The sequence below is a fragment of the Marmota flaviventris genome, chromosome 6, assembly GCF_047511675.1.
Source record: "Marmota flaviventris isolate mMarFla1 chromosome 6, mMarFla1.hap1, whole genome shotgun sequence".
Lineage (NCBI taxonomy): Eukaryota > Metazoa > Chordata > Mammalia > Rodentia > Sciuridae > Marmota > Marmota flaviventris.
This window is the reverse complement of record NC_092503.1, coordinates 106,769,703-106,797,504: the sequence shown is the minus strand read 5'-3', so window position 1 is coordinate 106,797,504 and position 27,802 is coordinate 106,769,703. Positions and strand designations below refer to the sequence as shown.

Below are 27,802 nucleotides of genomic sequence, written 5' to 3'. Positions count from 1 at the left end.
AAGATGTCCTTACTTTGCAATACGGGATCTTCCATACTAAGTTTGAACTTTACTTTCCCAATCCTTGAATCAATGACTTATCAAGGCAACCTTGGTTTCTTTTAGAGAGGAAGATCCAGGACAAGATCTAGGAGGTGGTGTGCTCATTTCTACTTGGAGTGATGTTACTTTGAGGCCATCTTAGTGGACTAAGCTGGGGAATGCCTACACACAGACTTCTACCTCTCTATCTCTCTGTTAGATAAACAATTTAATAGCATATATTATGTTCTGATTTCTCTATAGATGTGTGAAATGAGTAATTGAGTTTGCTTTACTTTTAAAGGAATTTAGTTTTTCTTATGAGTTTTAGTTATCAATACTTTGCAAGTCACAATTATATTGCCTATGTCTGTTTACTTTTTGGCATAAAAGCTGTCATATATTAGGCTTGAAAGGATAAATGTTTAAAAGGCAATATTTTAATTTTTTTGTTATTTGATGTGTACAGAAAAACCAACATGAATTCATGTTATTGATTAGATATTATGTTCCTTAAAAGATCATACATGAGACAACACAAGGACATTTCAGAGGTGAAATGATAAGATTATGAGAGTCTTATTCCAGTCAGTGAATTAATTCCTGATGGGGATTAACTGATAACTGAAGGCAGGTAGGGTGTGGCTAGAGGATATGGGCACAGGAGTGTGCCTTTGGGGTACATATTTTATATCTGGTAAGTAGAGTCACTCTCTGTTTCCTAGTGTGATATCTTGAGCTCCTTCCCTCCACTACAGTCTTCTACCATGATGTTCAGCCTTACCTCAAGTCCCAAGTAATGGAGCTGGTTTTCTATGGACTGAGACCTCTGAAACTGTAAGCTCCCACATAAACTTCTCCTCTAAAATTTTTCTTGTCAAGTCTTTTAGTCACAGCAGTGGAAAAGTTGACTAAAACGATTCATTTTCTAAAAGATTTAGAAGAGACCTCTTAGCATTTTAGAAAATGACAAAGAAAAAATGTTCATAAAATACTGTTGATTTGTTCTAGGAAATAGACAGCAAATAATAGATATTATAATAATATGAGTTAGGAATAATGGGCATGGTGGCACATGCCTGTAATCCCAGTGGCCTGTGAGGCTGAGGCAGGATGACTGCGAGTTCAAAGCCAGCCTCAATAACTTAGTGAGGCTCTAAGCAACTCAGTGACACTGTGCCTCTAAATAAAATACAAAAAAGAGCTGGAGATGTGCTCCAGGGGTTAACCCCTTGGTTCAATTCCCGGTACCCCCCGCCCCCCAAAAAAAGAGGAATAATGAATGAGATCTTGAGAAAAAATTGCCATTTAATTATAAATAATACCTGCTTTTCAGGAAAGGAGTTAATTGTAGTAATAATGAATAAGTAATAAAGTTAACATGTAAATTAGTTTGAATAGTTTTAAATACTATGTTTTTTAGAATAGCACATATAACCTAAGAAAGAAGTGGAGGACATTTTAATCACGTGAATATTTCTTAAGCCTTTTGTAATCTAAGTTCTATGCTGGTTTTGTGAAGGGACAAATCTCTCTGTGATCCAGAGGTTTAAGGTCTACATTTCTGGTGGATAAGACTAATAGGAACTAAATAAACTTAGATAATAGGATAAAATGATTTAATTTACCCTAAATAGTCATAGGGACTTTGTGGGGCAGATCTAAAAATTGTCGCTTTATTTTGCTTAATTTGCAGATTTTTTTTTTTCATCTGAGAAATATCCCAGGAAACATTAGAAATCTAATCAATAGCGCTCACTCCAGCTATTTAAGCTTAGAGGTTATTTTCTAAAATCCTGTTTTTTCCCTCTTCTAATTGTTCTTTTCTTTATTTCTCTTATTATCCTCTGTTCAATCAGTCCCCCAAACCATTTCTAATCGTGATAAACAATAAAAATTTGTCATCTTAACAGTTTTTAAGTGTCAGTTCTAGCAATGTTAGGTATATTCACATTGTTTGCAACAGATTTAGAAATTTTCGTTTTACAAAACTGCAAATTTATACATCAAGGAAAGGTAACTCATCATTTTCCCTTGTCCTGGACCCTATTAATCATCTGTTTCTATGAAATTGATTACTTCAGATTTGTCATACAAGGAAATAATACAGTTTTTGTCTTTTTATTTCATTTAGTCTAATATTTTCCAGATAATCCATGTCGTAGTATTTGACAAGATTTCCTGTTTTTAAAAGGTTGAACAATATTCTGTTGTATATCTGTGTTACATTTAAATATATTCACTCATCTTTCAATGGTATTTGAGTTGCTTCCTCCTCTTGGCAGTTATGAATAATGCTGACATGAACATGGGTGTGCAGAAGTCCTTTGAGACCCTGCTTTCAAGTGGAATATACCTAAAAGTGGGATTATTGGATTATTTGGTAGTTTGTGGAACACCATGTTGTTATTCATACAAGTTGTATCATGTATGTAGACCCACTAATAGTACATAAGGTTCTCTTTGCCTTCCAATACTTTTTTTCCTTCTGTATTACCCATTCTAATATATTGGTGTAAAATGATACTTAATTGTGATTTTTTTTTTTTGCATTTCTGTAATGATTAGTGGTATCAAGTATGTTTTTACATGCCTGCTGGCCATTCGTGTATTATTATCTTTGAAAACAGTACTTAAATGCTGCAGTCTAGCTGGGCACAAATAACTGAGCCGCCACAAAGCCTTGTAGGTTCAAACAGCAACTCTTTATTCCCGAACTCTCACCGGCATTCTACACACACTTCCCGGGAACACACTCCCTCCACCTGGCTCCGTGCCCGCCAATTCCCCTGGAACCCCGTGAGAACTCAAAAAGTAGCAGGAACTCCAAAGTAGCAGGCGCCTGAGTCAGCAGGATCCGCCCTATTCCCAGCAGAATCCGCCCTAATCCCTAATCCGCCCTATTCAGTCTTTTTATTCACTGGGATTACAGTCATGTACCACTGAGACCAGTTTATTTCAGTGTTTGTAATGAAATGTGGTTTTATTTTGTCAAATATACTTAGTCTTTCTATAGTACCTTGTCAATGTTCAAATTCTACCAACTTGCTAAATAGGACTTTACTTTTAATTATTCCTTTTATTCTATAAAGCCATTCACTATATCTACTTGTTTTCATTCTTTTATAAAAGTCCTCTCCTCATAATAGTCATATTTCAAAATCTCCATTTAGATGTCTAATAAGCATTTTTTTTTTTTTTTTGAGTCAGGGTCTCATTATGTTGTTCAGGCTGGCTTTGAACTTGAGATCCTTCTGTCTCTGCCTCCTGAGAAGCTGGGATGATATGTGTATGCCACTGTGCTCATCTCTTAATAGTCAACTTACACTTTAAGTTGTTATCCATTACCTTGTTACTGAAAGTTATTAAACAGGAGATGAAGTCAGAGAGGTGATGGAAGGGACTTTGGGATGCCAAATCATGGAATGATTTGTAGCCATTTTAAAAGACTTTAGCTTTTATTATTAAGTGAAATATGTAACTACTGGAGGGGGATTATTACTTGCTTGGCAGGAATTGAAAGAGTATTTCCCCACCCTTAGAAGTCACAGATTGAGTTCTTCAAATAAGTAGGAAATTTTAAGCAAATTTGGAGTAGAGTGAAGAAAATGCATTGCATTTTCAGTGTCCTGGAAGACTTTCAATTCAGAGGGATAATAAAATATATAGTTGAATGTGGTATATGTTGATAGTGGAGAAATTATTGGGCTTAAGAAGTCATTATAGAAAATGTTAATTCACAGAGAAGTATTAGAATGGAATGAAACATTCATTGTTTCTAAGATAGATTGGAGAAGAGTGATACTTGGATGGTAGGACCAGTTGAGAATGTTTTGGTAATTTAGGTAGAAATCGTATTTGCTTAAGGTAGAAGAATGCTGTGGGAATGGAGAGACATGTGCAGGAGCTTTCATGTGGTATAAAAATAGGATCTAGTGATAATGAGATATGGAGAGGATGACCCATAAGAGAAGTCAAAGGCCACCAGCTTTTGGCTCAATAAGTTGGATATATGGAGGTGTAATTTGCCGAGATAGTGGTTAGTTTTGGGAGAAAATGATGAATTCACTTTTGTAGATGTTGAGTTTGAATCCTGTAGGAATATGAGGACATCCAAGTAAAGATATATGGGTCTGAATCCTTAAAGAAACTTTGTCCAAAATTGGAACCTGACAGTATTTTAGTTGTTATAAGAAATCCTAGAATTAGATGAGATTACCTAGGGTTAACTTACAGAGTGAAAAAAGAGCCTGGAATAGAATCCTATATAGTATTATATAAGGTATGGACCGAGGGAGAGTAACTGATAGGGGACCAGGAAGTCATGGAGATAGAGAGCTCCAAGAAGCCACCAATAAATGTGTGATAGCTAAGGAATTAGAGTTTTTTAGGGAGACTGTGCATAGTGCCATTTGAGAGATCAATAAAGATAAGAAAAGAAATCCTAGATATAGGAACAAGTAAATTATTAAGGGACCCATGTGGGAGAGGTATAGTGAGGTGAATGTGGATTAAGGTAAATTGAAGAGGAATAAGAGTGCACCAGTTGAGGTTAATGTATATTCAAGAATGTTTTTACTCTGTTTTTTTAAGGAAAAGTTTTGATCACTTTTAAGTGTCAATGGCAAGAAAAATAGAAGAGGAACAGCTGGAGGTAGAAACTCAGAAGAATGTAACTTACTGTTAGAACAGAATTTACCTAGAAGGTGGAAGGAAGGAGTTTTGCATTAAGGGAACTACATCAAAATTAGTAGGCTTAGTGGCAGGAGGAATGATAACATCTGATTTTTGAGGTTTTCTATATAAAGTGTTAGATGTTAAGAATGAGGTGCAAAGTGGACAATTTTGAGGAAACTGAAAAGGTCCAAGCAGGAACCTAAATTCTTTGTGTCACTTATCCCTCTAGGTATTACTGGGCAGCTAGAAGGATACATGGCATAAAACATTTTAAAAGAGCTCCTGATAGATTGTTTTTAGGAGTTTTTAGTCCCTTATGGGTAGAAAGAGTTCCTTTTCTTAGAGGAGGAGTAGCTTAAGTTTTGACTATTTACACACTAGAGAACGAGAAAGTGATAGTGCTAGTATAACATAAGATCCTGGAGAATGCTTGTATATACTGGCTTTGACAACCTGGTGGATAGAAATGTTGTGGTCTTCAGTCTTAGTTTGTAGGAGGTAAGGTTGTATATGATTTATTTGGCATCTATAAAACCCACATTAGCATTCATACTGAACTTGTGGTAAGCAGCTTTGTAAGGTTTGCTTATAGTATGTTATGAGTTTTTGTAAAATTGCTGTTATAACCAGACACCTTTTTAAGGATCCTTTGTAAGGAATATGGATTGATTTTTAGTTCAGTTGAATACCCACTCACTCACCCCCATACTTTTTCTTAGCAAGTGTACAGTCATCTTTAAAAAATCTTAGAATGATGTTGAACAATTACTTTAATGGTAAACATGGATTGCTTCCATTAAATGCTTTGTGGTTTTTGTTAGATTTTTATTCTTTTTGTTTTTTTCAACAAGTGATTATATTTTGAGCTTCTTGATTACTTTAAGTCACTTTATAAGGAGATACAAACCATCAAATAACTTTTACAACAGAGATTCAATGAAGAGGGAGGGAAAGAGGAAGAATTTTAGATTATATAGAAAATGTTTTATGACTGACAGTGACATACATAAAATGCAGATATTTTCTGTCAGCTCTGCAATTCAGAGGCAATATGATGGAAAAAGCACTTAAATATTAAAAAATTAGATATACTGTAAAATATTACTATTTTGCCTCATGAGTCCCCTTGGCTTCCCTTTCTCCTCCTCCTTCCTTCTTTCTCCTTGTTTCTTCTGTATTTTTTCTCTTGTGGTGGCTAAGAATCCCCCACCCCTTTTTATGTTTTGTCAGCTCTATCTGATCAGTAATCTCTTTTACTTGAATATTTCTCAATAATATATTACTTAAAAATACTAGCTACTGAATCAGATACTGTTTCAAGCATTTTACAGAAATAAATTAACCATAATAGGAATCTTAGGAAGTATCTCATTGTATAGGTGAAAACACTGGATGCATAAAGTGGAGGAGCTGAGTGTTAAATCAGGAGAATTTGGTCTAGAGTTCATATTCTTTACCACTAAAGTGGTGCCCTATAACCACTGATTTAATAGTGAAATTTGATAATTTATCTATTAGTAGATTGGATAACTTCATTTAGCATTATTTTCTCCAACACCATCCATTTACCAGCAAATGCCATGATTTTATTCTCTTTTATTGCTGAGTAATACTACATTGTGTATATATGACACTTTTTTTTTAATCCATCTACTAAGGTTAATCAAGGTTGGTTCCACAATTTAGCTATTGTGAATTGTGCTGCCATAAACACTGATGTGGTTGTGTCCCTGTAGTATGCTGTTTTTAAGTCCTTTGGGTATAGACCGAGGAGAGGGATAGCTGGGTCAAATGGTGGTTGCATTCCCAGTTTTCCAAGGATTCTCCATATTGGTTTCTATATTGGCTGCACCAATTTGCAGTCCCATCAGCAATGTATGAGTGTGCCTTTTCCCCCCACATCCTTGCCAACACTTATTGTTGTTTGACTTCAAAATAGCTACTATTCTGACTGGAGTGAAATGATATCTTAGAGTAGTTTTGATTTGCATTTCTCTAATTGCTAGAGATGATGAACATTTTTTCATATATTTGTTAATTGATTGTATATCCTCTTCTGAGAAGTGTTGGTTCTGTTCCTTGGCCTATTTATTGATTGGGTTATTTGTTTTTTTGGTGCTTAGCTTTTTGAGTTCTTTATATACCCTACAGATTAGTGCTGTATCTGATGTGTGAGGGGTAAAAATTGAAAGGGAGGGGGCAAGGGGTTAGCAATGATAGTGGAATGTGATAGACATCATTATCCAAAGTACATGTATGAAGACATGAATTGATGTGAACATACTTTATATACAAACAGAGATAATGAAAAATTGTGCTCTATATGTGTAATAAGAATTGTAATGCATTCCACTGTCATGTATTTAAAAAATAAAATCAATTAAATATTAAAAAAAAGAAAGAAAATATGTGCACACAATTTTCAGGGGCAGGGAGACAGTTTTTTCATGGACTCATTCGACCTATATGTAAGAACTCTTGTTACTGAGCAAACAAGTAAAATCTTTCTTAAACATATACTTTTAAACTTTATTTAAAACTTTTTGTTTATTATAATTTTAAAGTTGGTGTTGGAATTTGCTTTAAAATAAGACTTAAGTTAATTCATCTGAGTTAAAATAACAATTTTTAAGTGAATTTCTGACTTTTCTATTTTTTTTTCACTTTTTAAAATAAATACTCTTTTTTTAAAAAATAAACACTCTTTTGACTTTCCCATTTTTTATATTCAACAATCACCCTAACTTTAATTCGATTTAGTCATGTTAACTTTTAAAAATGGTTATACTTTCCCATTTTAACGTTTCAGTCTTATGTTATCTTTGGCCAAAACCTGTAAATTTGACATAATCTTGTTTCAATTTGTATTTCTATAACAAAGTAGTTGAGACTAAAGCACTTTATATTAAAAAAAAAAAGTCACTTATTTAATACACAGTTCTGGAAGTTCAAGAGACTAGGGAGGGGTCAGGCTACTCCTGCTGGACTAGCCTGAATCTCTTTATGGGGATGGTCATGACCCAATCACCTCTCAGTATGTTTTACCTCTTAAAAGTCCTACAATTTATCAATACCATTTACATTGGGAACCAAACTTTAATCATAGAAATCTTTGGTGGGGGGGTAAAGAGGGAAACACATTAAAATCATAGCATTTGGTTGAGGACCTTTTGTGGTATGATTTCCTGAATTTCTTAATTAGTATTTTACTAGTTAAATTTGCCTAAAATTGTTATTGTTTTATACAACAAAAAAATCCATATAAATAATTCATACTCTTGGATATTTTAGTACTTACATCATTAATTTTATTGTGTGTTTTCTGCCATTTTTAAAAAATTAGGCAGAGGTATAGCATATAGACATTATGAAAAGGGATTTGAAGTTTCTCCTGATTGTAGGTGTCATTCTTTGAAAATATTTTTTTCAGAAACTGTTTTGCCTGGGCCTACCTCACCCTTACCCTCTCCAGGGAATGGGAATGAAACTGCATCTGGATCAATTGCTCAGCCAAAGAAAATTCGAGGAATTGGATTTGGAGATATTTTTAAAGAAGGCTCCGTGAAACTTAGGACAAGAATATCCAGTAGTGAAACAGAAGAGAAAAAAACAGAAAAGGTGGTAATGATGTATTTATTTTATATTAACTTCACTCATTCTCACATTAAGCTTTTTTTTTTTTTAATATAAAGAGCAGTTTGTAACTGTGCTATATTTTCCTTCTTTGAGATTGCTAATAATTTGGTTCTGAATGAGAAGTTCCTGAGAAACTTTTGTTTCCAAATTTGCATGGATTAATATTGTTTGAATCCTATAAAATTAGGATGCTATTTCATGGTTAATTTAACATTAACTTATTCTAAGTGGAAGTTTTAGGTTTTGTAGTTAGGTTTAGTGTAAATCCAAAGGTGAACATTATTTTCTGTATCATTTTAATTTTATACACACCTAAAATGGGCTATTTTAAAATGAATTTAGAATGAGATATTAAATTAATCAGATACAATTTAATTTTACTTTGGATTGTTAATAATGGTTAAATTTAATGATCTGCCCTCTGAGTTTTATTTTTCATTGGCATCATACTGGCATTTTCAAAAGAAATAAATGAAGTAAGTGAACTATTTTGGGAGAAAAATTGCTGGTCTTCAGAGTCTTTTTAAAAAATTTTTGTTCCTATTGTCAATAGTTTTGAGAGTCAGAGTGAGTACTTCAGGTAAGAGGCATTTCCTCTGACTTTTAGAGGCATGTTTTCCCTGTAGTTCTCAATTGAATCTCTTTATCTAACATTTAAGAGTTTAAATATTTTAATATTTATTTGCTAATTTTAACTACATATCATTTATTAAATTGTAATTGGTTAGTGAAAAACAGTTCTGTAATTTTCTCCCAGGGTGATTTGTCTGAACCCTTTTTTTCACTCTGAATTTTTCCATGTAATAGTGAGTTGAGTTTAAGAAGACAACCTACCCTCCCTCCCTCCCTCCGTCCCTTCCTCCGTCCTTCCTTTCTTCCTTTCTATTTTAGAACTTTCACTTTCTACAATGTTATTGTGTGGCATTAATATTATGGAGTCTAATTGGTGAAATTTTCAGTTTTTAAAATCGTAATCTGCAGTCATACAACAGAATATTGGGGAAGCAATTCTTGTGTTACAAGGGACATTACACTAGAGATCCGGGGTCCCTTGCAATTCTACAAGCTTATGATTATATTGAATAACCATTTGATTAATGATTATATTGGTAATCTTTCAGTCACCATTAACAAGTTCCACTACTCATTTGTTCATGAGAATAGTCTCTGAGTTACCACACTATTTGATAAATAGGGAGTACATTTGCTATGTTAGTAAGGGGACACCAGATTGGAAGATATGGTGGTTAGAATTGGGAGAAATTAAAATGAGTGTTTTGGAAGATAAATAGAAAACAAACAGTGACAGCTAAGTGTGTTCAGATTTTTAACTAATGGAAACCCAAGGTCAAATGTACTGTTATTTCTAGAGAGAATTCTTTGAAGGACTTTACTAGTTACAATGGGAAAATGTCTAAGTGGACTATCTAAGAGTTGCAACACTTACAAAATATTTTCAGATAGTAATAAATAAATTATAAAAAGTTTTATTTATTTTTTAAATCTGCTTTGTTATTTTAAGGTTTAGTACTATTAAGAGTGGACTTTCTGGGGGCTGGGGTTGGGGCTCAGTGGTAGTGTGCTCCCTCACATGTGGGAGGCGCTGGTTCAATCCTCAGCACCACATAAAAATAAATAAATAAAATTAAGGTATTAAAAAAGATGTGCACTTGCTGGAGTCAAACTTTATAGATTCAGATCTGGGCTCTACTTCTAAATGTCTGTTATTGTGGGGAGATTATTTAACTGCTTCTTAATGTAAAAAAAGGAGGAATAATATTTATATAGATAGAAGAATAAATTATGATATGCATAAATGCCTGTGTTCTCATTTTAGAACTCTGAGAATGTTTATCATCCTCAAGGAGTTTTAAAAATTAGCAATTATGAGCTACCACTTGAGGAATGTTCAAGATCTCTTTCATTGCTGAATTTTCAGTCTCATTATTAACTTGACTACAAAAACTACAGGGAAAGCTGGGTGATTGTAAATGGAAATTTTGTTCAGCAATAGTATCTTTATTCTAACTTAAGTTAGTTGATATCATCTTTTTCTGTTTTAGCCCTTAACCATACAGTCAATAGGATCCAAAACAAGTGTGGAGATAACAAAAACAGAAACTGAAGGTAAAATTAAAGGTAAGTTTTTTAATAAAACCTTCATAGTAGAAACATACTTAATAATATATTGGACTTTTTGAATGCATATGATGCATGCTACTACTTATCAAAGTATTAATTCCTACTAGATGTAAGCCCCATAAAGTTAAGGATTTGGGCATGCTGTGTTCATTGATGCATCCCCCTGCAGTTAGAATTGTGCCTGATATATAGCAGACATTTAGTAATTACTTGAAGAATGATTAGCAAAATTGTTTTTTTAACATACAGTATTGGCTATAGTTTTTAATTTTAAAATTTAAAGATGAATTATAAAGCTTATTAGTAATAGCTTCTTATATATTTCTTTTCACGAATAGAGGCATAATAAGTATTTGCTGAATCAATTTGCATCAGCCAGTATTTGTATTTTTTATTTCAGCTAAAGAATACTGTAGAACATTATTTGCCTATGAAGGTACCAATGAAGACGAACTTTCTTTTAAAGAAGGGGAAATAATCCATTTGATAAGTAAGGTAAGGTGGTTTTCAGTGAGTCATTTAACTTATCCATAGGCATATATTGCTGAATTCTTATATTGCCCCTAGAATGTAAGCTCCAGAAGAGCCAGACACTTTGTCTTGTTTGTTTCTGAGTCCTCAGAGCCTTACATATAATTAGCACTCAGAATGTTATTTTATTTGAGCCATCTTTTTTGTCTGTTAGATCACATTGCTTTTTTTCTTTATTAATTTGAGCTTCCCAGATTTCTATACTTAATTCTTTTCCACTCCCCCCTCCCCACCACAATGTGTTGTTTGGAACTGTTGCAAAGAATGAATTGATTTTATAAGTTGGAAAAAATTCTGCAGAAAATAAAGGGAAAACCTTGTAGTATTTGATGTGGACAGAATCCTATCTTAAGTACTTAGAAAAAATGATAAATATTTCATTTTTACTATAACATTGCAGATAACTTGAAATTTCTCCCATTGGTTTAGACTTTGTTATCAGATGACTTTGTAATTTTTAAAATAAATTTTATTTTGTATTTTTAATGTATGTACCCTAGTGAAGCAAATTTTTTTAAAAGAATTTTTATTTTTTTTATACCTTTATTTTGTTTGTTTATTTTTCTGTGGTGCTGAGGATAGAACCCAGTGTCTCATACGTGCAAGGCAAATGCTGTACTGCTGAGCCACAACCCCAGCTCTAGTGAAGCAAATTTAATATATTCATGATCTCACATAGTTACCCTTGTGGTAAAGCAGCTAAAATCTATTCATTTAGCACAAATCCCACAAATTTATGTAATTTAATATCCATATAGTTTGAACTCATGGTACCTAATTTTTCATTCAAGTTTGGTTATTTGGAAGGAGCTTTTAAGATCTTGTTAATGTCTAAAGTTGCCAAACAAGTAATTTTTAGTATATTACGTGTTACGGATAATATTAAGAAAGATAGTTTTGAAAGTCTTACTTTCCCTTTCTCTCTTTACTTTCTTCTCTTTCTTAATTCCTTTCCTTTTATCTCTTGCCTCTCTCCTAAGATCCTTTTAACTTTATAGATAGAATCTTAAAAGTTATTTTCAAAAATTAAACCCAGCTGTAACTCCTGCTAATTGTAACATGTGAAGTATACTCTGTTTTAGGAGGACCTTATGATCTGTTTAAGTTGGCTTTTTCTTGTAATGATATTGGAATTTATTATTTTCTTTTTGTTGAAAACCTTTTCCTTATGTAAAGATAACTTATTATTTTAATTATTTTTTGCTATGCTTTTCAGGAGACTGGAGAAGCTGGGTGGTGGAAGGGTGAACTTAATGGTAAAGAAGGAGTATTTCCAGACAATTTTGCTGTTCAGATAAATGAACTGGATAAGGACTTTCCAGTAAGCTTTTGTTTTTCAATGATGATAATACTTTAACATTTTGCCAACATTTTTTTCAAAAACAGGGTTTTTTGCCTTATTATTGAATAACTTTTATGAAACAGTTCTAAAATATGTATTGAATTACAGTAAAATAATATTATAATGTTTCAGTTCTATGCTTTATTCCAGCCTCTCCCAGCCCTCAATGACATGTCTACCGAAATGTAATCTTAAGACTTCTTTTTAATTTTTTTTTGTACCAGGAACTGAACCCATGGGTACTTAACTACTGAGCCACATCCCCAACTCTTTTTGTTTTTTATTTTGAGATAGGGTTTTACTTAGTTTCCTAGAGCCTTGTTAAATTGCTGAGGCTGGCTTTGAACTTCCAATCTTCTTGCCTAAGCCTTTGAGCCACTGGGATCACAGGCATGTTCCACCATGCCCTGCTTAGATTTGTTTACTTCATATTTTAAAAATTAAAAAAAAAGCTTGGGTGTATTAATTGGATTAATTAGTACCCTCCTGGAAGAAACTTTTTAAAAAAAATTTGAGCCAGTGTTCTTGGTGTTTTGCCCTGGAACTCAAAATCCTCCTGATTATATACTTGTGCCACAACACCTGGCTGAAGGAAACTATTTACACTGAATGTTTTTGAGAAGCTTAATGTTGCTTAAAAGTACAGTAAAGCACAGATTTTGCCTCCTTACAAGACCTAATGTTTCTCTGTCAATTCTCAGAATAAAGTAAGGCTGAGCCATGCATCAATGACTAAGGTAAAACTAAGTTCATATTTAGAAATGTGTCTCAATTTTTTTAAGGTATTTAGTCGTAAAAATGAACGAATGCTTGTAAAAGAAAAAGAGGCCATTGTCTTTAACTTTCCCTTTAAGTTCAGAAGAATAAAGAGTGAAAGCTAGATCTATTTATAATTTATCTTATTAATTTTTTTCAACAAGATCTCTCTTCCTCTTGTCCTGCTACACTGCTTTACTGCCTTGAACTGAGAAATATAGGTAAAATGGTATTTAGCAATCTTAAAGGTAGTGGAGATAAGAGGGAACACTTTGCTTATTAAGATTTTGGGGTTTATTGAATACATTGATAGTTTTTGAAATATTTAACTGGATTTTGATCAAGGAGATTATTTGTTCTAATGGAATAAATGTTTTTCAGTGACATTTTGTTAGGAGTTTAGCATTTTATCATTTTTGCAACAATGAGATGAGAGATATTTGTATAATTTAGATTATTAATGATCAGTATTTATTTTAACTATAAATATTTAATAAGTAACTAGCTAACCACTTTTGCCATTATTATTTTAACAGAAACCAAAGAAACCACCACCTCCTGCTAAGGGTCCAGGTATGTAAGAAACACAATGTTTAGTTTTCTGTTTTAAGTTCTAAAATGGTAAGATTGTGCCTAATGTAAACCACTAATTTTATTAGCCAAATCAAGAATAATATATATAAGTTTTTCCAGAACTATATAAAAATTTAATGTTCCCATGCATTATTATTATTTTAAAAAGTAAAAATGGTATAAAATAGGTATATCTGGAAGATAATTTAGCCATTTAGTTATATGAAATACCTAATTAATAAAATTGATGGGATTTAAACCTATTTTAGAGAACTATGTATTGACTTGGCCAATTATTTATTCTACCTATTTATTTAGGTATTAGGGATTGAACCTAGGGGTACGTAATCAGTCAGCCCCTTCCTAACCCTTACCTTTTTATTTATTTTTGAATTACAAAATTCTTTGTACAACATATTTTATAATATAATAATGATTTTGAAAATGGAAAAAAATGAAGTCATATGTATATAATTATTCATAAGTATGTGAAATCAAAAGCCATACAATTATAAACATTAATGGGGCAAATCCAAGTAGAAATGAAGACATTCCCATACTTCACCAAGCATTATGTACAACTAATCTTTTAGTTGTTTTCTTTTGCATTTGTTCTGTATCCACATTCCGTGTATCTGATTTGATCTCTGAATTTCATTTTATGTTTTATGGTTTTGTCCATGAAATAATATCATGGCTATTGATCTAAGGGGTTGAATGTTTAATTTTAGTTCTTATGGAGCATGGAGAAACTTTTTACTCCACAATTCCAAATAGAACCTTCTGCCTTTTTAAGTAAAACCCGTTACTATATGAAAAAAAATTAATATTTATGTGCTCTTATTTCAAAGTTGATGCTAAGAGTGAAGCAAGGTAGATGAAGTTTTTGAATTTTTTAAACAGTTGAATAAATATGATACACTAAAAGTGTCAAGTAAAAGTCTTATTAGAGTTTATTTCCATGATTTCTATTCTTAGATATCTGATTTAATGCAAGTGTAGTAAAACTTATATTTCCTTGAAAGATATGCTGTTTTTATAAACATTCAAGCCCTTCCCTACTCTTTGGTTTTAGCTTTATATTTGCTGATCTAATTCTAAAAAAAGCATAAATTTAAAGTAATTTTTATGGAAGTTTGTGTTGGAGGCTTACTTGAAAGCTGTGCAATTCAATGTGGTAGTGACTAGCCACATGGTGCTTTTAAAATTAAATAAATAAGATAAAAAATTTAGTTTTTTATTCACAAAAGCAGCATTTCATGTACTCATTAGTCAAATATAAAACAACACAAAGTAGAACATTTTTACCAGCACAGAACATTCTACTGGACTAGGTGTAGCAGAGGTTATGAACTCTGATTTGACAAAGAAGGAAATAAAACCAGAGTTTAGGATAATGTTGGCAGGTTTAGGATTAGAAATTGAGCAAGATGATTCTTTGTTCTTTTGTTAAATCATGCATGATGTCATCTGTTTTTATTTTAAAACTACTATTTAGTTAAATATCTCTATGCTGTAAAATTATTTTTAAATAAGCATTCATTTTGTCCCTCCACTACCACCGTCCACCAGCTCCAAAGCCTGATCTCTTAGCTACAGAGAAGAAGTTTTTTCCTATGAAGCCAGAAGAAAAAGGTGAGACTGATTTTTCTACTTTCAAAACTAAAACATCTTTTTTTAATTTCATTTTATACAAATATTGATCTCCACAGTGGGTCATTTATACTGACTTTTAACATGTGTTCATATTTACTTTGCCATGTTTAGAGTTTTCTGGGAGGCAGAAATTTATCAAGACTCACAGGAAATAAAACTTTCATTCATAAATTAATCCTTTTAAAAATTAAACCATGTCTTTAGGAGGATATAGTATTTAAACATAGTTTTTTTTCAAATAATATTTAAGACAGCTAAAGATTTAAAACTGACATAGTATTTATAGTATTTCAGTTAAAATTTTAAAAATTCCTTAAAAGGTATAAAGAAAATTTCTTCTAAAATATGGAAATAATCCTCCGGATCCACTGGGATTACAGGCACGTGCCACCGGCTTATAGATTTCTAATGTTTTTTTTAAAGTCACTCCCCCCCACCCTAAACATTTTCAAGTGACTAAGTAATAACATTCCTATAACTCTAATAATAAAGTGAATATATGACAACAAATAAAGAAATATTCATCTTTAGACATAAGTTAAAATTTAAAAGAAAATTATTTTAAAATATGGAATATGCTATACAAAATTTTGCCTTTTTTTTTTTTTTTTTTTTTAAATACCAGGGATTAAACCCAGGGGTGCTTAACCACTGAGCCACATCACCAGTTGTTTTTTTTTTTTTTTTTTTGAGACAGGGTTTTGCTAAGTTACTTAGGACTTCACTGGGTTGCTAAGGCTGTCTTGGAACTTTTGATCCTCTTGCCATGGCCTCCTGAGTTGCTGGGATTACAGGCATGTGCCACTGTGCCTAGCTAACCATATATTCTTAAATAATTAGTCTGTATTACATAGGGATTGGAAATGAAGGTTAATTTTTTTTTTTAAGTTTGTCATGTGTTCTGGAAACCTTGGTATAATAAAGCATACTTTATTGTGAAATTAAAATCAAGATCAACATGTGAGAGGAAATATTATAGCTTTGAGTGCCTGCAAAAGAGAATCAGAAAGATCCCAAATAAGCAATCTAATGGTGTATCTCAAGGCCCTTGAAAAAGAGTAAACCAATTTCAAAACCAGTAAAAGGAAGGAAATTAGATCAGCGCCTAAATAAATGAAATTTAGAATGAAAAGTAATACAAAATATCGATCAAACAAAGAGTTGGTTTTTTGAAAAGATCAATAGATTGATAAGCCCTCAGCCAAAAGAAAACCCATATTAACAAAATTAAAGATGAAAAAGGAGAAATTACCACAGACTTTGCAGAAATCCAGCAGATTATTGGGGCTCTTTTGAAAAGTTATACTCCAATAAGTTGGAAAATCTAGAAGAAATGGCTATGTTTCTAGACAAATATGACTGGCTAAAACTGAATCAAAAGGACATGGAAAGTTAAAATCCCATAACTAGCAATGCAATAGAAGTAGTAATAAAAAACCTTCCAACAAAGAAAAGCCCAGGACTAGAATGATTCTCAGCTGAATTCTACCAAACTTTTAAAGAGGAATTAATGCTAATATTCCTCAGATATTTCCATGAAATAGAAAGGGATGGAACAGTTCCAAATGTGCTCTGTGAAGCCAGTATCACACTTAGGTGTAAAATAGTTAATAAAATATTAGCAAATCATATTAAACAATATGTTAAGAAGATTGTACACCACGACCAAGTTGGTTTTATTTCAGAGATGCAAGAATGGCTTAATATATGTAAATCAATGAATGAAATTTATCACAAAAATAGAATTAAACACAGAAATCACTTAGTCATCTCAATAGATGCAGAGAAGGCCTTTGACAAAATTCAGCACCCATTCATGATAAAAAATACTGAAGAAACTAGGGATAGGAGGAACCTACTTCAACATCATAAAGGCTATATATGAAAACCCAAAGTCAACCTCATGGTAAGTGGGGAAAAACTGAAAGCATTTTCTTTAAAATCTGCTACTAGGATGTTCATGTTCACCACTCCTATTTAATAATAGTACGAGAAATTGTAGCCAGAGCAATTAGGCAAGAGAAAGAAGTAAAAGGGATAAAAATAGGAAAGGAAGAGGTCAAATTATCACTGTTTGCAAATAATATGATCATATACCTAAAGAATTCCACCAAAATACTACTAGAGCTAATAAATTTGGCAAAGTAGCAGGTACAAAATCAATATACAAAAATTAATAGCTTTCCTATATACCAATAATATATCTTGTTGAGGAAAAATCAGGAAAACGATTTCATTCACAATAGCTTTAAAAAAAAAACAAAAACAAGGTACTTAGGAATAAATCTAACCAATGAGGTGAAAGACCTTTATAATGAAAACTATAAAACATTGAAGAGAGAAATTGAAGAAAAATTGAGAAGATGGAAACACCTTTCATGTTCCTGGATAAGCAAAATTAATATTGTTAAAATGACCATATTACCAAAAGCAATACATGGATTCAATGCAATCCCCATCAAAATACCAATGATATTCTTCACAGAACTAGAAAAAGTGGTCCTAAAATTCATTTGGAAGAATAAAAGATCCAAAATAGCCAAAGAAATAAACCAAAAAAGCAGTGCTCGAGTTGTTACAGTGTGTGACTTTGAATTATAAACACAGAGCTATACTACCAAAAACTCCATGGCACTGGCATAAAAGCAAACACATACACCAGTAGTAGAGAATAGAAGACACAGAGACAAGCCCACATATCAATAGTCATCTCATCTTCAGCAAAGATGCCAAAACATAAACGTATATTATCAAAAAAGGCAGCCTTTTTAACAAATGGTGCTAGAAAAGCTGATTATCTTTCTGTAAAAGAATTAAGCTAGACCCTTAATTCTCACTCTGCATAGAAAGTAACTCAAATGGATCTAATATCCATGAATTAGAAAAGAAACTAGGAGAAAATGTAGGGTCAACATTCCAGCATGTAGGCATAGGCAATGACTTTCTCAGTAGGACCTCTAAAGCTTAGTAAATAATGCAAAGTGTTAATAAATGGAAACACTTTTATATTGTTGGTAGGATTGTAAATCAGTATGAAGGTTTCTCAAAAGGCTAGGCATGGAATTACCATATGACCCAGCTATACCATTCCTAAAAAATTAAAGTCATCTTGCTATAGTGCTATAGTGCACATGCTACCCATGTGCAGCACAGTTCATATTAGCCAAACTATGGAATCAGGCTAGGTGTCCATTAATGAATAAATGAATAAAGAAAATGTGATATATACACATGGAGTTTTTATTCAGTCATAAAGAAAAATTATGTCATTCGCAGGAAAATCGTTGGAACTGGAGAGCATTATGTTAAGAGAAATATGTCAAACTCAATGTTAAGGATTGTATGTTTTCTCTTGTGGAAGCTAGAAAGGAAAAAGGAAAAGAAAAGTGGTTGCAGATCTCATGAAAATCAAATGGAGATCAGTATAGGAAAAGTCCCAAGGGGTGGGAAATATCAAGAGAGGGGGGATGTGTTGAGGGGTGGCATTGGCCAAATCATGTTGTTATATTGTGTATTGTTTGCATGTATGAATGTGTAACAATAAATCCCATCAGTATGTATAACTATAATGCACCAATCAAAAATGTGGGAAAAAAATATCAGCATTTGTATATCCATTTAAAGGCATTTAGTATTGGAAGAACTGAATTCAAATCCTTATCTGGAACATAAGAAATAAAGAAATAAACCAAAAAAGCATTGCTCGAGGCGTTACAGTGTGTGACTTGGAATTATAAACACAGAGCTGTGATAGGACTTATATTTTTTATTTTGCTATATGCATTACTTCAGTTTCAATTGAAAAATAACATTGACCTTTTAAGGTAGTGAACAATATTTGTTTATTATGCTTACCTACTGATGAAACAGACTTCTAACTAAATATTAAATGTAAAATCACTAAGTATGTTTTTATAAGGCAAGTGGGTCTTTGCTAGTTACTATGAAGAATTTTTAAAAGTTTATTCTTCAGAGTAATAGTCTGATAATTGCTAGTTAAATATTTATCACAAGCTTGGAATCCTTTCTCTGGACTCATTGTACCCTCAGAATCTTTAATGTCTAGTTCCTTGTCATTTTACAGGTGCTGCTTTTTTGTTGCTACTCTATCCAAAAGTACAAATTTCTAAAGATTAGTTTAGATGTTTATTTTGTGTTTGTTGTCTTTTTTCACCACACTTGACTAAACTCCATGAAATAAAAAGGGTTGTTTGTATATATCAGAACTTTATTTGCTATTGGTTGTTTAGCACCTGATGCAGACTTATAATGCATAGGGGATTCTCAATACAATATTTATTTAATAATTTGAAGGATTCTTAGAATTTAATGATTCCATAGCATGGAGTGTTCTTCTGAAACTTTATTCTAGTATTCTAGTATGGATGGTGAAAGTTGTATGGGTTTTTTTTTTTTTTTTTTAAGAAGAAGCTGAAGTGTTTTCAAACCCAAGAACAGAAAATTGTTATTCAGATTGACCTGAGGAATAAGGAATCAATCTCACATAATTGAAAGTTCAGAAGACTTATGTGATCTGCAGCTCAGTAATTTCATTATAGACCTGTATGATATTTCTCTTTATATTCTTTCATCCTTATTGTCTACTTTATCTTTAGATTGGCTTCCCTAGTGGTCACAGGAATGCTGATAGTGAAAAATTCATCTGTTTGACATGAAAGAGAGGAAAACATCTCTCTAACCATGGAATTAATTCTTTTTTAATTTTGTGGATCATTTTGGGGCACATGTTCACCTGCAGATCAACAAGATGTGTAAAAGAATGCTGTGAACAATTAGTTTAGTGTAATCATAAAAAGTAGGGTACATTTGGATGAATCAGTTACATTGTCTGTTAAAAATGTTGAGATTTATTTAGGGTCTATCAATAAGGAAACAATTCAGGTGTTCTACATTAGAGTGGTTTGTTGACTAATCAATCTTAATATTTTAAGGAGGGGAAAATCAGATAGGTTGTATGAAAAGGAGACTAGTTCTGGAGTAGAATAAGGCTGAGTTCAGTTATTTATTTAGCAGGTGTTATCCTGAAGGTTAGTTATTAAATTTATGAATATGGGTAAGATTGTTCAATAAGATTGCTTAGAGTAAATATAGCAAGAGAGCTTAGCATAGAATCTTAAAATAGGTCCCTGTAAGATGTTCTTCTGTGAACTGAGACTCTTGAAAACAGATGGGGAGTAATCATAGAGATAAGAAGAGAATGATTAGAGAGTCCTATCATAAAAGCAAAGGAAGTACATATAATTCAAAGTTGAAATAAGGGGTTCTTTTGGCAATGACAAACGAAGATCAATCTCTTGCTAACAGCAGCTAAAATTGTTGTTTGAAATATATATATATATATATCATAAGCACCAAGTAACCTGTTTCTGAATTCAGATCTGTACAGTGTGAGGTAGAGGTGAAGATTTATTTATTTATTATTTATATGTCAGTCATCTTTTTTAGATGTTACATATGAGTGAGATTATGTGATACTTGTTTTTCTCTGCCTATCTTATAAAAGGGCATGTTTTAATAGCATCCTTATATTTTAGCTGTTTTTTTAGTGAAAAATATTTACATACTTAATGATAATTACTACTTCTTTTCCATATCTTAAATTATCTTAACATCTGTATCTTAGATAATTTTTCCTTGGGCATTCAGATAGCTAACTTAGGAATATTTTTTAAAAATCTGAATTTCCTTTTTGTTTCAGTGAATTTCTAACTGGACCAAAATTCTCACAGTTGGGATAGCTACATGCAACAGAATAAAGTTGAAACCCCACCTCACACTGTATATAAAAACTAATCAAAAGTGGATCAGTAACCTAAATATAAGAGCAAAACTCTTGGAAGAAAACATAGGGGTAAATATTCATGACCTTGAGTTTGGCAATGGATTCTAACATACATGTGATATTGTAATACAAGAAGGAAATATTTGATTTATGTTCCTGACACATAGCTCGTAAAACCATTGGAATCTCATGAGTGATAATGGTGATTGGTGCATGATTTGTTAGTTCATAACATATTTTTCATCCACACGTGAGCTTAAATTCATAAACTTTTTTAAAGCCTATAAGAAATGGGAGCTGGCTGCCCAGGGAACCAACCTTATGATTATAGTGTTGAAACTTTTAGCCCCATCACCTGACCTCTAGAGAGGGGAGAATGACTAGAAATTGAGTTAATCACCAATGGTCAATGATGTACTGAATCATGCTGTCCTAATGAAATCGCCATCAGAAACCTTAAAGGTGAAGTTTGAAAAGTTTGAAGTTTAGGTTGGTAAATAAATACATTGAGGTGCTGGAAAGATGGGATACACTATTCTAGGCATGGAAACTCTGTGCCTCTTTTCACATACCTTGCCCTGTAACATTATCTCATCTATCTGGCTGTTTCTGAATTGTACCCTTTATAATATTGGTAAATATGAAATAAAGTGCCTTCCAGAGTTAGGTGAGCCATTCAGCAAATATCAAACTTGAGGAGGAGGTCATAGGAACCTCTAATTTATATCCATTTAGTTGGGAGCATGAAAGGGTTAGACTTGCAGTTGACATCTGAAATGGAGGTAGTGCTAGAGGACTGAGTCCTTGGTTTGTGGGATCTGTTCCAGGTGGGATTTTAGGATGCTAGCTGGTATTGGTTGGTATGGGAATAAATTCTACATATTTGATGTCAGAGCATTATTAACAGAAATAGTTTGTACTTTATACAATCTGACACCTAAAGCACATTCAACAAATAAAAATTAACTTGGACTTTATCAAAATTAAAATTTTTGTGCATCAAAGGCCATTATTAAAATTGGAAAGACAACCTCTAGAATGAAAAAGTATTTGCAAATGATATCTGACAAAGATTTATATGTGGAATATATAAAGAAATATTACAACTCAACAACAGAAAAACATTGAAAGTGGGAAAAACACTGAAATAATTATTTTCCTAAAGGAGATATAAAAATAGCTGAAAAGCACATGGCCAAGATATTTAACATCTTCAGGGAAATGTAAATAAAAACCACAATGAACGAGCTGCCACTTTATGCCCACTAGGATGACTATAATTTAAAAAAAAAAAAAAAGGAAAATAATATGTTGGCAAGGACATGGAGTAATGAGTATACATTGCCTATGCTAATATAAAATGGTTTTGTGGTTGTGAGCAAAGTTTGATAATTCTTCAAAAAGTTAAGTGTAGGATTACTATATGACCCGACAAAAGAATTGAAAATAGGTATACTTATACTTGTACCTGAATGTTAATTGAAACAATCAAAATGTCCTTCAAGGTATATCAGATTGTGTTATATACATAAATGCTTCAATAAGGATGAACCTCGAAAATATTATGTTAAATTTGAACTAAAGGTTATATGTTGTATGATTTCACAAGTCGGAAATAATTCAGAATTGGTAAATTCATAGAGTTTGAAGGCAGATAACTGATTGTTAGGAATTAAATGGAGGGGTGAACGGTGAGTAATAGATTAACAGAAACTGTTCTTTTGGAGTAATAGAAGTGTTTTAGAACTCTGTAAAGTTGATAGTTGCATATCATTGCAAATATATGAAATGGTACTGAATTGTTCATTTTAAAATTATTGATTTTTTTGTTATGTTAATGTCCTCAACAACAACAAAAATAACATAAGTACTCAAGTACATTGCCATTGTATTATTAGTAATATAGTCTTGGACATACCAGGAATAATTAATCTTTTTCTTTGTTTTGATTTCCATGAATATTAAGTGTGGTTGTTTTTTTTTGGGGGGGGTTGTTTTGGAATTATACACAAAACTATTTTCAAGTTATTTGTAAATCTGTTAAAATTAGTGAACTCTGTTTAGCCTTTGACATTTTTTCTTTGATATTATTTCTTTATCCCTTCACCCTTTCCTCTCTCCCCCAACATTAGGATCCTGTGCTTGCCAGAAAACCCTCACTCATTGAGCTATACCCCATCCCTTTCCTGGTTATTTTTTATAAAATGTTTTTCTTATATTTTCTGAAATATCAAGGAAAGCTCTATTTGATTAGGGTCAGAATTAGGTATAATTTTTTATGCATTGTTATGTCTTGAGGTCATATAAAAATAGATATTTGTACTAAATGATAATCAGTTTCAACGGACTCATATTTTTCACAAGAGCCAAGGGAGTTATTAAGTAAATGGTAAGACTGAGGAAATAGTATTTTGTATTTTTTTCTTGTGAGGTGAAACTTATAATTTTAAAGGAGGAGTTTTTACCATGCCCTGTGGTGTTTCTTCAGGTTTGATGACCACCAATTTCTGATAGGAAATTTCATAAAATTGTTTGTGGTCCTCTGATAGATAGTCTTTTCAGAGACCAAATAAACTTCAAAGAAGAGGTAGAATCATTCAGTTTTGCACTAAATAGTTTCTTATTTTTGGAAATGTACCTTATGATACGTTCTAACTGTTGTATCATGAATTTGAATTATATGTGCACATATGTGAGTTTTTAATATTTATTCTTAGTACCTGAAAAAGTATATGTAGCACCAAAGAGTGTTCAATGCCTTTTTGGTGATAAAATTTTTATTAACAAGGCATGACATTATTCTTAATATTCTTTATTCAGCATATTCTTATTTGTCAGATGGATTTATTACATGAAACAGGGCTAATAAAATTCCTAGTACAGTAGCAAGAACTGTAAATATAAGCCTGTATTCCTTCATGTGGCTAATTGGCCTAGTGTCACTTTTTCTTAGCATTTGGTCTATTTTTTTTTTGTCTTTATGATTTTTTTTGTCATTATGATTTTTAAATCAGAATTTTATATGCTACTACAGTTCTTTTTTGTTTTTAGTTCCTTATACTTCCATTTCAGAAAATAATCTGGCTCAAGTCTAGATAATTTTCTGCTTGTAGTTCAATTATATGTGGTATATTTGAGAAAGAATATCACCCCCTAAAAGCAGAGGATTCTGGGAACATAATTAAAAGCAGGCATTATTTGTTAATCAGAAGGTTATTAATGATTTCTGTCCCAACTAAAGGAAACTTTTTTAGTTACATGATGCTTAATAAAGTGTAACTTTAAAACAAACGAAATAATGCACTTACATATGGTTATAGAAAATGAGTTCATGCCTATGGCTGCCTTACAGTAGTTGCAATAAATAGAGAAACCTAAATAGTTTTGATTGTTAATAACTTGTTAAATATTTTTAAATCTTCAGATGAAAAAACACTGGAACAGAAACCTTCTAAACCAGCTGCTCCACAGGTCCCACCCAAGAAGCCTACTCCACCCACCAAAGCCAATAATTTATTAAGATCTCCTGGAACAGTTTACCCAAAGCGACCTGAAAAACCAGTTCCCCCACCACCTCCTGTAGCCAAGTAAGTTTTACCTAATTTTAAATTACTTATTGATTTACCTGCCTTTGACCTAACTGAACTCTATTGCCTTTTTAAATCTCAAAAGTAATTTTTAAAGTATTGTTTATATTTCCTCAAAAGACTATAATAGTGTTCTTAATTGTTATACTCACAGTAGGTGAATACACTCAAACTATATTTACATTTCTTATTTTATTGTGAACACTACTGTAGTAGAGGTTTACTTTTATGGAAATAGTGTTATAGAATAGAAAGCAATCTGTCTTATGTTTATACAGTCTTTAATGTCACCAAATCCTTTTTTTTTTTTGTTACTGGAGATTGAACACAGGGGTGCTTAACCACTGAGCCACATCCTCAACTTGTTTTTGTATTTTATTTAGAGACAGAGTCTTGCTGAGTTGCTTAAGGCCTCACTAAATTGCTAAGGCTGGCTTTGAATTCACAGTCCTTCTGCCTCAGCCTCACAAGTCGCTGGGATTATAGGTGCCCAGCACCAAATCACAATTTTTTAAAAAAGTTGTTTTTCAGTTCAAGTGATTTTGTATGTTCGTTTTTCTCATTTCAGGATCAATGGAGAAGTTTCTACCGTTTCATCAAAATTTGAAACTGAGCCAGTATCCAAACCAAAGCCCGAATCCGAACAGTTACCACCTAGACCAAAATCAGTGGACCTTGATTCATTTATAGCAAGAAGTTCTAAAGAAACAGGTAAGTCATCATGGAAGTAGGTAGTACATTAAAAGAAGTAATCAAAGGAATCTCAGTTTTTAGGAACTAAGCAGTGTATATGCAATTTTTGTGTAGATAGTTATAGTGGAAATTCATTGAAATTTTCTTAAATGTATTAACCAAAGTATAAAAATAAAGAAGATAAATGGTCAAATCTTCATGGTTCTTATTGATCAGAAGGTTCCTACTGATGATAATACAGAATTAATAAGTTTTCATAGTGTTCAAAAGACTGAAATCCATGTTAAAAGCTCATTCATCTTTTATTTCTTTCCTTTATAATAGAATGACCATATTACCTAAATCAGGCACCTATAAATGCAGTTTAGTTTTAATAGTTAAAAAATAAGATGACACAGGCTCTCAGTGCCGAACTAGCTTATATTTAATAAGACTTTTTAGATATTTCCTCTTAATCTGGGGATACTTTTTTTCCAATATAGGAAGTCATGTCACTTTTTTTGCTAAATATTATTTTGTAAGCTTTAGGACTGACTAAAAAACATGTTCCTCGTTTTTTATACTGTATTAATTGAAAAATTAAAAACTTGAAACAGGTGTTTTGATAAAGGTGTCTCTATTAAAAGCTTTATATAATCATTATAATAATTTGTGGTAATGGTTATTATTTTGTATAGTGCTTGCAAAATTAGTTTTTAGTTTTTTATATTTTTCAAAACACTTTTTTCATGTTTTTATTTTATCTTTACAACGTAAACTCTAGGAAACAGATGCTATTTTTCTCTGTTTAACATTTAAACAGTAAGCTATAGACATATCAACTACGTACAATTACATAAATCAAAAGAGAACTCTTTAAATTCCTTTTCTATAAAGTGCTCTGTGATATTCTTTTTAAAAAATCTTAATGTCTTAATGTATTTGTTTTTGCTCCCGTGTTAACATTTTATGAACTTCAAGTTCAGTTACGTTTAGATTTTTTTTCCCACTGTATTATATTTACATTTCAAACTTTTTTCCAGGTGATCTTATTTTTCTTCTGTCTTTTCAGTTTGCCAATGCAAAGCCTCTGTCTTAAGTGTTGCCTCCTTTCAGTCTTTTGAATACTTTATAATCCATTTATTTGGATATTAACTGCCCTTTATGATGCTGTATTCATTACTCATTTCTGGGAATTGAGGTGTTGATTATAGGTTTGAGAAAGTCTTGAAATATACTTAGTATTTCTTATCTGGTAAAAATTAACTTATTTACTATTTTAATAAAAATGAAAAAAGTATTTTTAAAAAATCTTTATCTTTTTATTATGGAGCTTAGTAGTTAAAAATGGATTCTTGTCAGCTCATATTTTTCCATTTGATTTAAAATATAGCCAGAAAAGTGTTTTCTAAAAATAATCCTTAAAGAAAAAAAAAGGTTGTTTATACAATTTTAACTTTCAAAATAAGTTAAAAAAAACTATTAGTATTATCTTTGAATTTTCAACATTCTTGATCAGAAAATACTTAAAATTTTGGTGGAGTCCTTTGGGGATTAAAGTAATAACATTTGGAATCTGTATTTTTTTTTTGTTGTTGTTGTTATTTGTATCAACTTTTGCTTTATTTAGTTAATTTCAAAGTAGTGAAAAAATCTTTTAAAATTTAGATAAAACTAATTTTCACATTTTTCCAAGACTTTTTCTAAGTATATTCAACAACAAACATACTTTGTTTTTTTGTATTTCTGTTGGAAATAATATATATAAAATTATTTCAAACTGTTGGTGATTGGAAAGTTTTAGTTTTTAACTTTGTTTTTGTTCCATTTTTTGCCTCATTGACATAGTGGTTATTTATTCTTTATGTAAAGAAAGAGGCTTTGTGGAACAGAGTTTGAATATTTCTAATTTCTGTTTTTAAATTTTTTTTAATAAATAAGGAAATAATGTAAAGATGCTAAGACTTACACAAATCAGAAAATTAGCAGCTAATTTCCAAGCAACTGTCTTTTATTTTGCTCACAAAACTAATTTTGGCATAAAACACTGTTATCCTGCAAAGTTTAGAAAATATAAATTTGGGGAATTTGAGTTTATATTAAGTAGCAAATGTTTACTAAACAATTGCTTTATTCCCAGAAAATATTTTTAGATACTGGTAGTATGCTAAGATAAAAGAGTTGCTGGTTGGTCATGGTGCTGCAGGCCTGTAATACCAGTGGCTCTGGAATCTGAGGTAGGGCTATCACTGAGTTCAGAGTTGGCCTCAACACTTTAGCAAGGCCCTAAGCAACTCAGCTCAGTGAAATCTTGTCTCTAAATAAATATATACATAAAAGGGCTGTGATGTTGCTCAGTGGTTATGGGCCTCTGGGTTTGATATCTCATACAAAAAAAAAAAAAAA

At 31.8% G+C, this 27,802-nt stretch overlaps 1 protein-coding gene across 2 annotated transcripts in view; it reads left to right on the top strand.

Annotated features, from left to right (window-relative positions):
* Nucleotides 1–27,802, top strand: part of Cd2ap (CD2 associated protein) — a 129,510-nt gene that overhangs the window by 83,298 nt on the left and 18,410 nt on the right. Inside the window, exons 6-14 of one of the 2 annotated variants that reach the window (XM_071613330.1) lie at nt 8,129–8,316; nt 10,398–10,473; nt 10,877–10,971; nt 12,224–12,328; nt 13,051–13,086; nt 13,642–13,678; nt 15,251–15,313; nt 24,562–24,724; nt 25,293–25,435. In XM_071613330.1, the coding sequence (XP_071469431.1) occupies nt 8,129–8,316; nt 10,398–10,473; nt 10,877–10,971; nt 12,224–12,328; nt 13,051–13,086; nt 13,642–13,678; nt 15,251–15,313; nt 24,562–24,724; nt 25,293–25,435 (906 nt within the window). The remainder of the gene's footprint in view (nt 1–8,128; nt 8,317–10,397; nt 10,474–10,876; nt 10,972–12,223; nt 12,329–13,050; nt 13,087–13,641; nt 13,679–15,250; nt 15,314–24,561; nt 24,725–25,292; nt 25,436–27,802) is intronic. The other variant, XM_027938246.2, reaches the window with a different exon arrangement.